Consider the following 18,708-nt stretch of genomic DNA (forward strand, 5'->3'; position numbering starts at 1 on the left):
TTCTTGACTTTGTTAAAATATTTTTTTCAGCATAAAAAAGTCTTAATTTCTCTCTCAATCTCTTAATCAACATAATTTTTTTGCTCGCTTTCATGAGTGGCTGTACTTGTTTTGGTTTCAAACCTGGATTAAACGGTAAAAAATCGTTGGGAACATTTAGTTTATACAGTTAAGTTTTTGGATTATTAGGCGGTACTAGAGGAAAGTGACTACTTTGACCAGTCTATGCCTATGCTTTTCAACTTCTAGTTTCAACAAACTTTTAACCTCCTCTTTGAGATTAGGAGAGAAAAAGTAAAGTCGATACCAAGGATCAACAGCTGTTGTGAATAATAACAATATCTTATCATGAAGGTTTAAGTGTGAGCTGTTATTTGTAGCATACAACCCTCTTTCTGAAGCTTCTTCTATACATTCTGCCAAGGTTGCTAAGGTTGTAAAGCCATTTTGACTTGTGGACTATTCGCTTTAAAGTTATGAAAAAAACAGAACATCTGCATGCGGAAATACACTTGACAGCGATGCGTTGTTTATACTTCATTACTGCTTTACTATGTAAAAAGGTTCAAGCAAGTCAATAATGTGGCTAACAAATTGCCATTCTTCAGCTGTAACAATATAATTGGAATCAAATTTATTGTAAACTACGTAGTGATGGACGTTTTCTTTTATTTTTTTTTAGTCATTTCAAAGCAAAAATTTTCAGACCAAATTAAATTTTGAAAGTTTATACTTTAATGTTATTATTTTTTAATAAAATCAGTAACTAAAATACTTTTACAAAACTTCACAGCTCTTAATTTTAATAATATTCTTAATACTACTCGTTTTTTTATTACACAAATCTTTCACATTTAATTTCATAAGTGCGTTCTTCTTTTAAATAAATGCTTATAAATAACTTGCTCTGAAACTGTCGGAAACAAAATTTTTAATTGATTAGTTAGAAATTTAAAAGGCACGAATGAGGAGAAAATATTTCAAAAAAAAATTCTGATCAATACACAATAATATAAGTATAAAAATAAAAGAAGCTGATCACGGAAAGCTAAGTCTTTCCAATAAACTGGATTCGGATCCAACCAAATCTCAACTAGGATCCGGAGATTTTTAAAATTTATGGTCCGTATTTTTTTTAATCACGATCCGTATCCAAGCAAAAACAGCTTGATCCGGTAGATCACTACTTTAAAGTTTAAAATCGAAATTTAGAACAGCTTTTTTTAAGTGTATAACTTATTAAAAAATATAACAAAAAACAGTTCATTTTTCTTAAATCTATTTTAGTACCTTCGTAGTGAGGCTCATCAGAAATTGTATCTTACTTAGTTAGAATAAATAGAAATTGAAATAAAATCATACTATAGTTTAAAGTTTTAAAATATAAAATGACGTAATAATCGAATGTTAAAAATTAACTAAATGCTTATGCTGTCTACATTTGGTATACTAATAAAACTCGTTAGATTAAAAACAATTTAAAATAAACCAGCGATAAAATTTAAAAATAAAACTACACTTTAAAATAAAATTTAACAAGAAAATATTTACTTTAAAATTACTTAATATAACGATTAAAAAAGTCTAGTTTGGTATACGAACTTTTTCTGCTTGCATGAACTGGGCCTTAACGTTTAAATATTTAAGGCTTCCAGAATATGCAGTTGAAAAAAGTTCTCCGCTCTCACTAAAACTGAAAAATTCTCCTTTTTATAATTTTTAGCACACTCAGGATTGTCCAAAAAATGTTGCCCAATCACCGAGAAGTATTTTTTTGTTGGTTTCTCCGAACGGCCATCAAACTTTCAAGACTTTCGGAACATGCTGATCGATTCTTTCATGAAACCTTTAAGATGTTTTTCCCACGTAGTCACTACCACTGTGAGAACTCTTTTCGTAAGAGAGCGGAGAACTCTTTTCAACTGCATATTCTAGAAGCCTTAAATATTCAATCGTTAAGGCCCAGTTTATGCAAGCAGAAAAAGTTCGTATACCAAACTAGACTTTTTAAATTATAATATTAAGTAATTTTAAAGTAATTATTTTCTTGTTAAATTTCATTTTAAAGTGTAGTTTTATTTTTAAATTTTATCGCTGGTTTATTTTAAATTGTTTTTAATCTAACGAGTTTTATTAGTATACCAAACGTAGACAGTATAAGCATTTAGTTAATTTTTAACATTCGATTATTACGTTATTTTATACTTTAAAACTTTAAACTACAGTATGATTTTATTTCAATTTCTGTTCATTCTAACTTAGTAAGATACAATTTCTGATGAGCCTTACTACGAAGGTACTAAAATAAATCAAAAAAAAAAAAAGAACTGTATTTTGTTAAATGTTTTAACTAAATTTAGTACTTCTACAATCTGTTAAAAGACTGTCTGTTCATATTCAAATTTAAGAGCCTTACTAAAACTTAAGATTTTATAATTGATGACCCTTTTTGTAAATAGTTGGTACTGCAGTAAAATTTTTAAACAAAGAATTACACTTCCTCCTTAATTTAGAACTTAAACAGTTTAGCTTTTAATTCATAACAAAATTATTACTATACTTTATTACAAAATAAGAAATTTTATCATAAAAAATAGGTCCAGCAGTACGCAAAATTATTAAAATCTATAAATATCAAGTGATTTAAATTTTTTCAGTTATATCAAAGGAAGCTCGTTTTTTTTTCATAAAATTGCAGTTATTATTTTTTGATTAAGATCCGAATGAAAGTAAAAAAACAGCCGGATCCGGATCTTGGATCCGGTAGATCACTAAATATTAAAAAAAAAAACATTAGCAAAGTAACTTTTATTAAATAATTAGACTAATATATTTATAAAAATTATCTATTTATGTTATATAAAAATATACTAATACTTTAATATGTTAAACCATTTGAAGCTAATTTAAGTATTTTAATTTAGTATAAGGTGGTTAATCACAAAGTAGTAAAACAGTTTTTTTTGTTTCAAACTCAAATCAGCTACTTAAATTTAAATTGTAGCCAATGAAAATTTAATTAAGTTTCCAAAAATTCAAATTTGCTTAAATTCAATTGATTAAACAAAAGTATTTTTGAGTTAATTTCGAAAGTCTTTATGATATTGTGTTCTATTAAAAAAAAGTAAACTAAACTATAGAAAATACTCGGAAAACATGAATATTTAACGAAAATTAATTATACAAAAATTTAACATTGTGGCTTGTAAACTGTAAAGATTATAATCAGAACTGTTGTAAAGGTTTTCTAAACTAAATTGAAAATTGTGAAAACCAAATAAATTTTTATTTTTTATAAAAGTGTTAAAAGCTTATTAGTATATGGTAAAAAATGCACTCAAAAGCTTTGTTTTGAGAAAGTATAATGAAACTTAGTAATAAAGTCTATCTTAAAGTTAACTTAAACTTATGAATACATTTTTTGAATTTTACATTGGGATTGTTGCACAAAATAACTTAATTAAAACTAATTACTATGTATTTACTAGCTAAGTTTAAACAAAAACATTATAACAGGAAATATTTGAACGTTTTTTAGTAATAAAACTATTAGTTATTTGTTTCTAAAAAAAGTATTTTTTATAGTGTCCGACTCGAATAGTAGTACTCGAATAGTGTACGACGCGAAAAGAAGTCGTCTACGACTCAATAATTAAACGGTCTTTTATACATTAAGTCCTTATACCAAAATTTTTGAGCGCTTTTTTATCGTTCAATAAACAATATATATAATACAGTAATAAATTCAAGGACAAAATTTAAACTGTTTTTCTAGGTAACTTGTTTTCAATCAAACTTCTTACGTCAAAACTTAATTCAAAAAAAAGAATTATTTCAAAAGTTTATACAGTTTATATCATTTCTTTAGCTGCAGCTGATTTCGGCATGTTAATTTTTGTCGGGGTACTAAAGTAAGTTTAAAATAAATATCAACAAAATCTTACTTTAAAAAATTATTTATAAACCTAAGAAATTACAGTGATTTAAGTAAAAAATTTTTGCTTAAGACCGTGATTTATGATTTGTTTTATCTTTTATTTTAACAAAAATTTCTTATTTTTAGTCAATTTTATGCTGTCACATCCTAAATTAAATCAATCAAAATAGGCGAAATTTGTATTAAAAGAACTTTCCTTACCTTTCAACATATGCCGACAGGGCAGAACTAAGTTTTTAATTCTAAAAAGTTAGATAATTCGATCGAACTAGTTCAAATCTTTTAATCATATTTTACTTTAATCATTCTAAAAACGTTTTGCAATATAACCTCAGTCAAACTTTAATTTGATAAAAGAGCATTTTTAAAAAGAAATTAGCATCATGGATCTATAAATTATTCAAAAATTTAAAAATAAAGGTTTTAGTAAGCTATTTTTTAAAACCTTCATTAGAGCGTAGTAAAAAATTTGTTATTAATCTAATTCTTTACAATTTTTATGTCGAGACTTTTATTCTTCCAATTAAATTAACTGCTTATATTGTCTCTATTAGGAAATAAAATTAAATACAAAAGAACTAAGAGTTGTTTGTACACCTATATTTGAAAAATTATTAGTATATTTTTTTACCAAACTATTCCAAACTAAAAATTCAATATACATTTAAGTATTGATGTGTGAAATAAAATTAGTACACAAAAATAGTATTACTGCTAAAAGCTATATCTTAAGTTAATTATCTTGAAAATCGTTTAGATTAATAAAGTCCTAGTCTTTTTTACGTTTCATTAATCGATATACATTTTTTAAATAATAAAATAACATTTGTTTGCTTCAACATTTTAACCAATAACAATTGAAATCTTTTTAAAAAGAAGAAAAAAAGTCTTACAAAGTTGTTTATACTAGCTTTTCCGCTTTAACTTGTCCTCAAAAACCACATTTATTTACTTGTGCGTTGTTTACTATAGAGTATAGATAGTTATATCTCTGAAAAATATATAAAAAAAACTTGTTCTCTTTATTTTTCTTTTATAAGAGTTGCAAAATTAAAAAAATTAGTACGTTAGAACTTGAAAATATTTTGATAGTTTTACTAAATTTCCACCTTGCACATTTTACGTACATAGCTTGTATAAATTCAATTTTTATTTGATTTTATTACAAAAAATTTCAAAAATAAAAATTTCAAGAGATCTATTGAATTTTTTATCTATAAGCTAAAGCTGGATTACATAAATTATTAAATCAAAAAAACATTACTGTTATACTTCATTTTTAAAAAGTAGTTCAAAATTTGGTTTGTTTAACAGTTGTTAAACCATGCCTCTTTTAAAATCCCTTTTACCGGGGTTTAACTTTATTTTTAAAATTCTCTTAACAAAAGTAATTAAAAAAAACGATAATCATTTACAGCTGAATGTCATAAGAAACTTTTTTGTTGATACTTTCTCGTTTAAAATGCAGTATAAAATTTTCTTTAATGTTTTTCATTTGTTGTTTTAAAGTTTCATAGAACAAAAGATTAAACCTTAGCTATTAAAATTTAAGTTCTATGTTTAATTAGAAAATGTCTCAGTTTTATGCTACTTTAAATTTCACGAAATTTCTTGTGCGAATAAAGCACAATTCGTCAACTTAGTACATTTTGACAGACATGTAGTAGTTGAAATAGTGTACCATCCAGAACCGAGTGCTTATTATTATGAGAAGTATTTGTGTAGATGGCATCGCTTTTTCATGCATGGCTTTCACAACGCTTCAGGTTGGCTGCTGGTTGTTATGACAATTGATCGATTCATCGCAGTTCGCTTTCCAATAGTTTACCGCTCAACACATAATAACTCAAATTTTTCTAAAAAGGTATTTTTTTCTTTAAGTATATTCTTTAATCTTAAAAAATGTGTTGTGGTCAATTATCATTTTAAATAGTATGAAAAGCTTTTTTATCAGTTTTCCTAAAATCTAAAGACTAATTGTAAAAAAACTAAATAATTCAAAAAATATATGTTTTGTATTCAATTGCAAGTAGTTAAAATCTTTATTTATAATAAAAGTATTCTTAACGACAATTGTTTTCTTTTGTTTACTCATTTTATAAAATAAAATAGAGCTTAACTGTTCAAAATTTTTCGTAAGTGGTCGTCGTCTGTTTAAACTATTTTATATTTCAAAGTTGGTTTTTGGAATTTACCTTTTTTCTTTTGGTATTGCTTCAGTTTTTCTTAGTGCTGGACTATCTGAAGTTCACAATAAAGAAAACAACTCAACGTTAGTAAAGTTACTTTTTATTTACTTTGTATAGTATTAAATCTTACTCAATAATATGTCACAAAGTTAACACTGTTTCGCCTCAATAAGGCTTATAAGAACTTATAGGTGACAATAAGTAAAATTGAAGCATAAGTAGTGATCTATCGAATCGACAAATTTCGAATCCGGCCAAATCCGAATCCGGATATTTTATACTTTGAAGTTTTAAGTTCCTTGTAATGTAAATACAATACAAACTTCTAAATAATAATTATATTATCATTACATATTTTGTAAAAAACATTGAACAATATTTTTAATGTGTTCGTAAATAAATTCAGTAGCTTTCTCGGAATAATTAATTTTAAAAACGAACAAAACACAAACTTCTTGCTAAACAGCAAAAATAAATCAAGCTACATTCAGAAGATCTTAGTATAACTTTTTTGATATGCATGCAAGCCACATTAACGACACACTTGTGTTTTTGTTATTTGTCTTTAGTAAAAGAAATTAAATATCGACTTTAATAAATGATTTATATAAAAAAAATCATGAACAAAGTTAAAATATTTTACGTTCAACTTAAGATTTAATTATTCTGTTCCAACAAACGAACTAGAACCTTAACTTTCGCAAGTGTTTAAAATTATAAAGTAAAGTACAATTGAAAATAATATTAAACCTTCATAAAATAGAAATATAGTAAAAGCTCTAGTTAAGGCCTAAGAACGAAAGGAATTACAATTGTAATTAATAATTTTTAAATACGACTTAGGATTAAGCTTTTACCATTATAAAACGAAATAGAAATTAACTTGAGCAAGGTGTCTCAACACTTTTATACTACAAAAAACTATTTCAGTTTTTAAATTTGTGGTTTATAAATAAAAGCTTTTCACCGGTCTTTGGAAGCTATATATTACGCTTTTGCTCGTAAAAGTTACAAGCTTCAGAAAAAATCTTTCAGAAAACACAGAAAATGACGGTTGCAGAAATATATTTCCTTCAAATCTGGAAAGACGTTGTTTTTTTTTTGACATGTTCCATCATCTTAAGGCTTTAGTCTCTTCAGTAAATGCATACAAATTTTCTTTAGCAAAAACATCTTAATTTATGCTTCAAACTCTTCATCAATAGAATCCTGTTGCTTTTTCTCATTGGTAGCTGTGGTTGTTTCTGTTTTAAACAAAGTATAGCAAGTTGAAAACATCTTCGGATCAAAATTTGCAGAGGGCTGTGTTTTGGTTTCTGTGATGGCAATACAGAAAGATAACCACTTTGATTAACCCCACAACAGATATGCTTCTTAACATATAATTTTAGCAGCTCTTTAAGATTTTTTGAGCTAAGAAGGGAAAGCGGAAATCGTGGATCAACAGCTGTTGTGACTAACAGCAAATTGTTGTCATTTTGGACTTAGTTGTTGCTATCGTAGTAGCACTTTCTTTCGCAAACCTCTCCTTGCTAAAACAGCCTTACTAAAAACGAGATCCCAACTAACAGGCTCTCCGAAAAGGACACAAAAATATGATAAATTAAAAAAAAAGTAATATAAAATCCCTTCAATTCTGATCACAAGTCATTCGTTACTTAATTAAATAACCATTAAAACTCGTGTAAATAAACATTTACACTGTGGTGTACGTCTCGATAATCGAAAGGTTTTTTCGTACACCAGGTCCTTAGACCAAACTTTTTGAGCGCTTTTTTTATCATTCAATAAACAATATATAATATACATCTATATGGTTGCAGAAAATATAATTAACCAAACAAAAATATTTTTTATATTTGGTTTTTATAAAAAAGACCTCCCCACTAGAAACACCATATATTTATCCATAACATATATGTTATAAATCATCAAGATTAGCTTAATACATTTGGTTAGAAAAAAACCTTATTAGTCCTGAGCCTCCCTTTTCAGATAAGATTCCAAGCTGAACTGAGGTGGCCTGAGAGTGACTTCACTAAAATGAAATAAAAATAATTACCTAAAAGAATATTTGTTTTTTTAAATTTTCGTAGGTAAAAAGCCAAAAATAGTTTACTGATAAACTATATGTATTATAAATAAGTAAAAACGGTTATGCAAAAAGCTGAGACTAAACGCCTTAAGTAAGTAATTAATATTATTTAATAGTCAAACAAAAACAATTTATCATAGCTTTTATACTGGATATAAAACTCTAAACCAAAAGTCAGAAGGCTTTTATAAGTTGCAGGCCTAGAAATTTTTCATATAAAAGTTGACCTCGGGCAGCACTTATTTAAAATAAAGTATAACACTAAATCATTAGTAACAATAATATAATAATTAATATTAAGATAACGTGACTTTTTTCAAACTGCAAATAAAAAAACATTTCAGTGAAACACTCTTAAAATTTTTATCACTTTTTTTCTTATAAAATCACAAATTAAAAATATTATTAAACTTTTTACTGAAAATATACACTGTTTATTTTTTTACCTTATTTATCTCCTATTTATATAAATCTGTGAAGTTTGTTTTTATATCGTATATGTGTTTTAACTATTAAAGACATTATTACAAACTTTTTAAACTTTTAAACTGTTAGATACAATAACCAGAGTGATTTAGAACATGATAAAACGTTAAAGAGTGGTAAAGACTTTTACACTCTACTCTAGAGTTTCCTAAGCTATAAAATAATAACTTGATACAAAAAGTCTAATGATCTACCGAATCCAAAAATTTAGTATTCGGCCGGATGCGAATCCGAACTTTTTTTTCAAGTTAAAATCTGACCGGACCCGATTCCTTATACTTGGACTTGGTAAATCACTAAGCACAATTATATAGCAAGAGAAAATGATTAAATCAACCATTAACAAAAAATTGTGATACTAAACAGATACTGTTTAATTAATTATTATAATTAGTATACTAACAAACTAACATTAAGTTTAAATTTAATTAGAAAAATATTAAGTTATTTTAAACAAAGAATCTAAACTTAAAAATACTTAATAAATAAACACTTAACAAAAACTTAGAATATCAAAGAAATACATAAGTAAATACGCAACAATACGTAAATGGTTGATGGTTAGAAATAGTTTGACCTAAAATGAAGACACTTAGCACTTAGTTCTTTTCTGATTTTTAGTGATTTTACTCTATCTGCTTGGCAAAAGTCATTCTTTCAAGACCACATATAGAAGCTCTCTAATGTTAGATTGAGCTCTGTACATCCTATAGTATCAAAATTATACAATTAACTCTATAAAACTAAATACGAAATCACAAAATTAGTTTCTGCATGGTTAAAAATAAAATTGTTAAACCAAACTTTAATATTTGTATATAAATATTTGTTATATAACTACTTGTTAACTTACTATACTGTTATACATAAATATAAAAAACAGAATCCAAATAATTTTTAAAACATACCGTTTGTTTAAAAAAATATTAATTCAAAAAAGATTACTTTGAAATACAGTAATAAAAAATAACTTAGTTATAAAGTATTCCATTAAGTTTAATAAGCCTAAAAGTATTTAAAGGACTAGTATTTTAAAAAAAAAGTAAATATTTAAAAATAAGTCACAAACAAATTTAATCTAATTTAGAAAGCTAAATCAATTAAAGGCTACAACACAGAAACTGACTTACATGTTTCATGTGAAAAATCTCATAAATTTCTATAATAAAAATAGTTTTGACCACACAACCTTTACCATTGAAACACAAGGACTTTGATCTAATTTTTATTAAAATCGTTAATTAACTTTAATCGGAAAGCTTTAGGTTGACGACCATAAACTGTACTGATATTTTGTTATAAAGCAAGGGTTTTCGAGTATTATGGAAATTTATCTACTTGCAGTGCAACGTAAGGAGAATGTCACTTATCAAAACATTTTGAACGTTGGCACGTGGTAAAGGATTAATAAATATTACGGCCAAAACTTTCAATCTAGACTTTATCTTTTTGTAAGATAAACTCAAAAGGTATCTGTGGTATGCAACTTGTGCACCGGGTCCTAAGACCAAATATCTTGAGCGTCTATTTTATCGTTTAATAAACAATACAAACAACAATAATAGTTTAATTAAGCTATTTAGTCCAGCTTATTATCTATAAAAAATAAATCTATTGCTTATGCAAAATAAAAAATAGTATTTACTAATATTTTTTGTAATCATTTACGGAATACAACTTTAAAAGTTTATTGTATAAGAATTACAAATGTATATCACGTTATACAAACTAACAAAATAAAGTTGATTAAACTCAAAAAATATTGTAATTATAAACAATCTAAAAAATTACTTAATAATGTTATGTTTTGGAATTTTTTTGTTTAATCAACAAAGTTTAAAACCTCTCATTTGTTTTCAATTTTCTACTTTATTGATTTCTATTTGAATTATATTTATTTAAGCACTGACGAGGTCTTTGACCAAAACTTAGTTTTTAAAATAAATTCTTGAAAGAATAAATTTATGATTCCTTTTAAAATAAAATAAAAATTCTGAGGTCAGCGTTTTTTTTTATACAATCTAATTTTACTTTAATAAAAAACTTCGTTATTATTATGTTAATACTAGACTAAGTTATGTATTTGTTGGTTATATGTATGCTTTTATTACAAAAGTTATTCCAAAAGTTTAGTTTTTATTACAAAAGTGTAAAAACTAAATAAAATATTGTTAGATAGTTTTGAGGTTTAATCGGTTTCAACATTACAGTTTAAGATTTTTTTTACAAAATGACTATAAGAAGTATTTTATAATAAAAAAATAAAATTACAAAATGAACAGGTTATACGTTTGCAATTTAGAAGCAACTTTCAGTAAAAATGTTGCCTCAGTTGTTAACAAACTGTGTCACATCGTCACCTCAATCATTCTTCCATACCTCCTTTTACTTATATTTTCTGCATTGATCGTTCAGTCACTTCATTGTAAAACATTAACTAAAACACGTGGCCAGGAATCACAAGTTGTTAATCGGTTAAGCAAAAAAATAACAGTAAGTTTCTTTTTAAAAATGATAATCAATTATAATTTTTTAAAACTTAGTTAAATAAATTAAAACAACTTAAAACTTAACTTTTTTTAAACCAAAAAATGGTTGCAAATGATAAAGATAGACTATAGTTATAATCTTTGTCGAAAAAACTGTTTGATGTTTTAAATTTTTGCTGTGTAAATAAATTTTTAGTAATCAGCAATTAAGTTTAACTTTATTAGTACTTACTTTTGTCAATATAATACAGCTTTGCACAACATTATAGTTTTGTTAGATCAGTGGTTAGCAAAAAGTTTTATTTAGATGTTTTGATAGAAATTGAATAAAAAATATTATACTTTAATAGAACTACATAAAAATTATTACATGAATCAATAATAAAAATGTAAATTTTTCAAATATTTCATTTTTAACCATTTAGAGCTAAGAAACTATGAAATATATATATATAAACTAGTAATAAAAAACAAATAGCTGTTAATTGTAAATTGCTATTTAAAATAAAAACCTTTTTTTATTTAGCTATGAAATGCTTTTAGGTATATAAAGTTTTCAAATTTTTAGAATAGTCTCAACTTATTTGGTTTATCAGGTGCTGTATTTTCTAAATTGTAAATTAAGCTACAAAAACTTGTTTACTTATAATTAAATGCTTTTACAATAGTTTTCAAAAGGTAAGCTTAATTATATTTTTTTAGCAGTTTTTAAAGTTTAGCAATAATGATAGTAAAACACAATACCTAGCTGCTACATGTTATTGTATTAGTGGAAAGCTGCACTTGTGTAAACTACTTATTACAAGTAATAGAATTTTCTCCAACATTTTTTTTTGACATAAAATCCGAATTGAAGCAATCGATACTTTTTTAAAGAAATAAGAAAATGCTGTGGTTTGTTAATTTATACACTGATGCAAAAAGTTTAATTCGCTTTACAACTTGACAGGGTAGTCAGCCTGGCAGCAATTGGAGTTATAGTTTCAAGTTTTATATTTTTAAAAATATTTTGTTGTAATTACTTACGCAGATAACTAAAAACTAAAAATTTAAAATTACATTAAAAAAAAAGTTATTTTTAATTTTATGAATCCAAAACAATTTTGATTATTCAGTACTTATGAAACGATAATGTTTCGACCAATTCAAGTCCACTGAAAGTTTAATAAAAAATTTAAGAACTAAAACCTTTTTAGGTTCCCTAAACTATTATAAAACTGGTGAACTATCTTAAAAAAAATAATTTACATTTTTATTTTCCCAAAGGTTATGATGCTTGCTGTATGTACTTCGTATATACTTCTGTGGGCACCTCAGCTATTCCTTCTACTTAACCACAAAGATGCTCATTCCCACGAATGCGAAGGAGACTTTATATTTCGTTCAATAGCTATGATTCTTGCCCTGTGCAACTCATCTCTCAATTTTTTTCTTTACTGCATGACTGTCAAAAAGTTTAAGGAGGCTACAAAGCTAATATTTTTTCGTTGTATTCCTGCAATAATTGTCTCTAAATTTCTTATGAAAACTACATCTTACATTGAAGAAGATCCTAGTCCGTTGAACAATAGGGATGTAGATAGACTTTCTCCGGTGGTTCAACGTCAAATTGCAATTAAAAGTCCTACAGTTTGTTACAATAAGCTTACAGCTCCTGCCTTTTAATAAAATTTTCAATAAAAACGCTAACAAACTAATTATATAATGTATTTTTATCAGTACTTTTGTGCTAGAACTTAAAATCTAACTGATATAAATATTATCTAGGTAGAATTTATAATTTATGTTTCTGAAAAAATCCATAATAACTTAACTTGTGATTATTACAATACTTGAAAGACAGATATAAAACAAAATAAAAGAAAAAATTATAATAACAATAAAGTTTAGAATTAACCTTCATCGTTGAACAGTATATATAAAGACATTCATTACAGCAAAGCTAGATATTTTTTACGCTCTTTTCACCAGTAGTTGAATAGCAATAAATATAAAGACGACAACATAGTTATAAACAAGACGTTAAAAGGTATCCGTGTCTGCGACTCGGTAACTGAAAGGTTCTTCGTGCACCAAGTCCTAGGACCGAATATTTTAAGCGTCTTTTTTTGTCGTTCAATAAACTGTATAAACTAAAAACAAAAAAAATTATAAAAATAATAAGATAGTGATCTACTCGATCCAGATATATAAAAAGAATTAAAGTCTGACTGGATACTGATATTTTTTCAAATTGAAATCCGGCCGGGTCCGGATCCAAATACTTGACCTAAAATAAAGTCAGTTAAGTAAAAGAATGAATTTAATCCAAACAAGTAGTTTCGATGAAAAATAGTAATTTTTTTTAAAGTTTATAAAAACGTCTAATGTTATGCATACAGTAAAGTGTTTTATTTTGGAAAATAAACTTTACATAGTTATTAAGTGTGGTATACTTTTTCATTAAACTTTCTTGTTTTAAGCTTACTAAAACAAAAAAAACTACAAAGATGATTTATAAAAATTGAAAACATAAAAATCAAAGGAAGCATCGGCAAAAGCTATCAGAGCTAACGCTTGTATTTTAATTTGCCATGAGGTCAGTTCGAGTTAACATACTTGTGTGTTTATTTCTAAAAAGAGCTTTCGGTAGAAAAAAATATAGTTGCTTGAAAATTTATTTTTAAATCGATTTTTTCTACAAAATAAAAGATAGAAACATTTTAAAACTCTGCTTACAAAAACCTTTAAAAATAGTCTAGTGTCTAAAATTAAAAATGTCTTAGTCTTTTTTGTATATTCTCTATATATTTACTTAGGCTAAAATAAAAATAAGGAGAGGTCTCCTTTAGTTTTTTATGGTATATGACTTTGATTTAAGGTTTGTACATAATTACGAAATACTACGTAGGAGTGGTCTTATAAAACTTATAAAGAAAATTAAACGTAAGCTTAAAAATGTAAAAATAAAAATAACTAATTATATTGAACAATTTAGTATAAGTAATACCATTTTATTTAATTGTCTTTTATTAATGAACTGTCATTAAAGTTCAGTATTTAACTTAAAATTACACAAAATTCTTATCAAAAGGACAATCAAATTATATTTTAAAGGGCATAGTGGGAAAACAGTGAGGAAAGCAGGGACAAAAAATTTGAATTGTATTAAAAAAGAAAACATATTGTTAATAGAAAATTCTAAACAACTTAATTTAAAGATAAACTTGCGAATTAAAAAAAAAAAAAGAACAAATAAAATTCATATTACTTAAATTTTTTTTTAATAATATCATTAGTTTTTAAATATAAACCACTAAGTATTAATGATTTTTTTAGTAAATAATAACAAAAAATTTTTTTTTTAACAATTAGTTAAAAGGAACGTACTTTTAACTAGAAAGTTTTATATAAATCAAAAGTGAATAAACTTTTATGTTTAAACTCAGAAAAAAACTAAGAAAACGTAATAAAATAAAAATATAGAATAAGACGCTATAACTTGATCAGTTTCACCTAAAACAATGACATTAAGTATATTATGTACTTAAAATTAACATAAAATCTCGTTAAAACGTCATATAAAGATCAAGTTTTTGTACGTAAATATCAAAATTTTATTAAGAGATATTTTTCATTTGTAAGTTAAGCTGTTTTCATGGAAAAAACTTGGGAATGCAAAAATTTTACTAAAAAGTAACAAAAAAAGTTTATAAAACACATTGAGTCGAGGTTTTTTCACGTAAAAAACAAAAAGTAGTAAAGAATTTTAATCAAGCAGGTTTTTAATATAACCTTAGAATAAATAAACTTTTTTGACGAAAATAAACACAAAAGTACATTTGTAAAGGATATTAAAATTATTGTAAAACAAAACTCAAAGAATAATTAAGTATTAATATAATAAAGGAGTAAATTTTATGGGATCCATAAAAGTTATACATAATGAGAGTGTAACGTTTTTCAATTGTAAGTTAAAGTATTAAGCTTATATTCCGGCATAACAGTATTTTTATCTGCTAGATATTCATCTTTCTTACTATACACATCGTGAGAAATACTCCTGTATCTTCGTTCTTGAGAATCTTCTTTGTAATCACCTTGTAATTAAGTTGGTTGCTTACTTGCCTTAAGTACATGTTTTTATGTTTGGGTTTAGAATTGAAATTACGACAATCATAGTTGTCGATTTCGAACATTTGTAGCTTTTCTGACTCAAGAACTTCGTTGAAAAAGATATATTGAACCCCTATATACGATGTATAATATCGCGCTTTACCAGCAGACCATTTGCAAGAATAATAGGAACATTCGTTCATATACACTCCTTATCCAAACAACCCCTTTTCGGAGTTTTTAAAACCTTCTTTTGATATTCCTTACTCTCTTTGTTTGTTTGTTCCATGAAACAACATTAGAATACTGCGTTTTTCATTTAATTTTTTTACTGGATTATTTTCTATTATCCTGTACACTTTTAAATTTTGAGTTGTTCCTTTTGAAGTTGCATAATTAGTTGATTCACAGTTTATAATATAAAAGAAACTTTTAACAAATTGGTACTGAAATGAATTAGATCTCAGCTCTTTACATTTGTATTTGGAAACTTCATTACTGTAATTTATTAGGACGTCCATCGTGAAAGCTTCACCATTTACATTTAATTTGTAGTTTAATACTTATTAAACCTAAATATGAAAAAAAGGTGTCAATAATTATTAAGTATAAATTCTTATACAAAAATTTTTCAATTTAGTAAAATTTACTTATCTTGACACTCTTTAAACCATTAATTAAATGGTATTATTGTATAAGTTTTATCAAAAACAAAAATTGAGTTTGAAGGATACTTTAAATATAAATAAACTTATCATATTTAATTAAACTGATTATTATAACTACAGACTAAATCTTAAACTAAAACTCTGACTAAACTAAGCTTCAAACTAAACATCCCAATTTGGTTCTTTTATTTTTTAACAACTGGGGAAGGTTAAAAGAAGTCGTTGAAATAACAAATCAATAAGTATTATTAAATGTATTAATAAATTATGGCAAACAAAAAGTCAGTATTAACTAAGCTCATTTAATATTTTTAGATACAAAAAATAGTAATATATTTAATTAAATCAGTACAACTTAATACTTGATAATTGTAAAACTTTTGTTGTTAAAAAATGTTTTGCATTTTAACCTTTTACCCCACGTTTTAATAGCTATCACTGATTTTATAGAATACCTTTTGTTAAAATATAGTTTCAATACCTACTGATCGAAGTCCCTAATTAGTTTCAATTCAGAAAAAAATGAAAAAACTTACAACTATACAGTAACTTTATCATGTTTTATTCATATTTCATTAAATTTTCTATTCTTATTAACAAAGTAGCCAGCCATTTTCAAATTTTAATTGTATGAAGTAAATTAAAACTAAATTACTATTTATGGAACTTAAATACTGAAACGTAAAATAAAAGTTTTTTATTTAAAGAAATTTCAAAACTAAACTTAATTGAAAAAAATATTTAAATTTTTTAAATTAAGAGTCAAAAAATGTTTATAATATGCTTAAGTAATTTATAATAACAAATAATAAGTAACTAAAATATAAAGCAAACAGAGTTATATGATACACACACAAATTAAGTCTACAAGTTTTAATAAAGAAATTTAAATACATATTATGAAAAGCAAAACAAAAAAGATTTTATATCCAGAAACAGATCAATACTTCACAAAATTGTCATTAAAATTATTAGTAGGAATATATTTAAAGATTAAATATTGTCAAGAAACCCTAATATGTAAATTAATGATAGCTTTAAAAAGTAAACAAAAAGACACTAGGCAGCCAGTAGTTTTTTAGAATATACCAAATTTTTAAATTCTTTTCAATTTCTTTCAAGAACAATTGTAGTTTGCCATAGGTTTATAGTTTTAAAAGAACAATAGTTAAGTTAAATATAAAAACTTAATTTTAACAAAACAAAAATCGTACAACATGCATTTATAATATAAAAACAGTTTTATAGTATACAATTTAATACTAAATTTCTTTGAAAAATATTCAAACACATTATTTTTAAATCGAGAGTTACTCATTTTTAGCATAAGCAATATATACAGATTGTGTTTATAATATCAATCAGTAAATAATAAAACTTACAGTATACAGACTTTGACAAATTATTCATTCTTAAAATTTTTTTATGTAAACAAAAAACTATTAAAGAATTTAAACTAAACATCAAACTGATGTCGATGTTAGTTTTTTATTTATTTCTTAACTACGGCATATACCAAAAAACAGATAATTACTATAAATTATAGAAAAAGATTTAAGTGTTTTATTATTCAAAATGGCGTTGTCGTTAAATAGCGTTTTTTAAACACACGGTGAGTGTAATATTTCAAACATGCTAACAATACATTCAAACCATACCTAAAAGAAAACTCCAACATCAATAACATGAAACATCATAAAAAAAAACTCAAAAAGATTTGAAAAAAGACTCAACAGACTATCAGAAACCCAATAAATTTGGAAAGAGTTAATATTGGAACATAAGTGACCAGTAGTTATACAATAAGTTACACAAGACACACAATTTCGAAAGCACTAAATATATTTCGAGAAATTTTCATCAGTAGAGTACAAAGCTAATAATTAATAAGATTTTACAAACTTATATAGTAACTAAGTAATCATAAAGTAATCAAGAGATTAATAAAAGACAAAACCAAGTAGTATCAGTAAAAATAAAATAAGTTCACTTACGTTATAACTGATCTACAGTAAAACTAAACATAAATAAAATGAAAAAAACCCTTATAAAGTATTACGAAAATAACGAAACAGTATAGTCAAAATCTTTTTGTTTACATAAAATAGGTTTCCTTAGCAAAATACAGATGGCTTCTAATTTAATCAAATCAAAAACATTACTACAATTTTTAATAATTTCAAATCTATTTATATTATAACTGTTTGCACTAGTTGAATTACTAATTAAATGTTCTGCAATAGATGAACGTTTAGATGCGTTTATAACCTTGACTGGTATATCATCTTTCTTATCTGAAAAGCAAAAATTCTCTACACATTTTGGTACATGCTCTTTTATTAGATGTCTTGTCGTTAATCTAATATAAATTGCTTTACTACAGCAGCTGTATTGGTAGATAACCATACTTTTATTTAAGTTTGATACTGGATCCTTAACACCTGGTGTTAATAGTGGCTTAGAGGTGAAAAAAATTCTAGGGATTGCTGCATAATAAGTATTTCTTATTAATTGTTTAATTTTCTTTTCTAACATCTATGAGCTTTTATAGATGAATGGAACTTTTAAAGCAACTACACATTTTTCTGGTCCTACTGTCTTTATTCTGTCCAAATTTTTCAAATGTAAATAAATTGTTTTGTTAACTAATTCTTGTGGGTAACCGTTCTTGGTTAATAGTAACTTGATCTGTTTGATTTTACTTAGTAGCAACTCTTGGGAACAAATTTTGTGTGTACGATGACACAAA

At 25.2% G+C, this 18,708-nt stretch overlaps 1 protein-coding gene across 1 annotated transcript; it reads left to right on the forward strand.

Moving 5' to 3' along the window:
* Positions 1–1,853: 1,853 nt before the first annotated feature.
* Positions 1,854–12,861, forward strand: LOC145838898 (putative G-protein coupled receptor 139). Its single transcript, XM_082946519.1, has 6 exons — positions 1,854–1,881; positions 3,776–3,911; positions 5,594–5,801; positions 7,492–7,595; positions 10,990–11,200; positions 12,463–12,861. Exons 1-6 carry the CDS (start codon positions 1,854–1,856, stop codon positions 12,859–12,861), a joined length of 1,086 nt encoding a protein of 361 aa, XP_082802645.1.
* Positions 12,862–18,708: the final 5,847 nt, after the last annotated feature.

This window comes from Thalia democratica, chromosome 6, assembly GCF_965202585.1.
Source record: "Thalia democratica chromosome 6, ktThaDemo2.hap1.1, whole genome shotgun sequence".
In the NCBI taxonomy this organism is placed as follows: Eukaryota; Metazoa; Chordata; class Thaliacea; order Salpida; family Salpidae; genus Thalia; species Thalia democratica.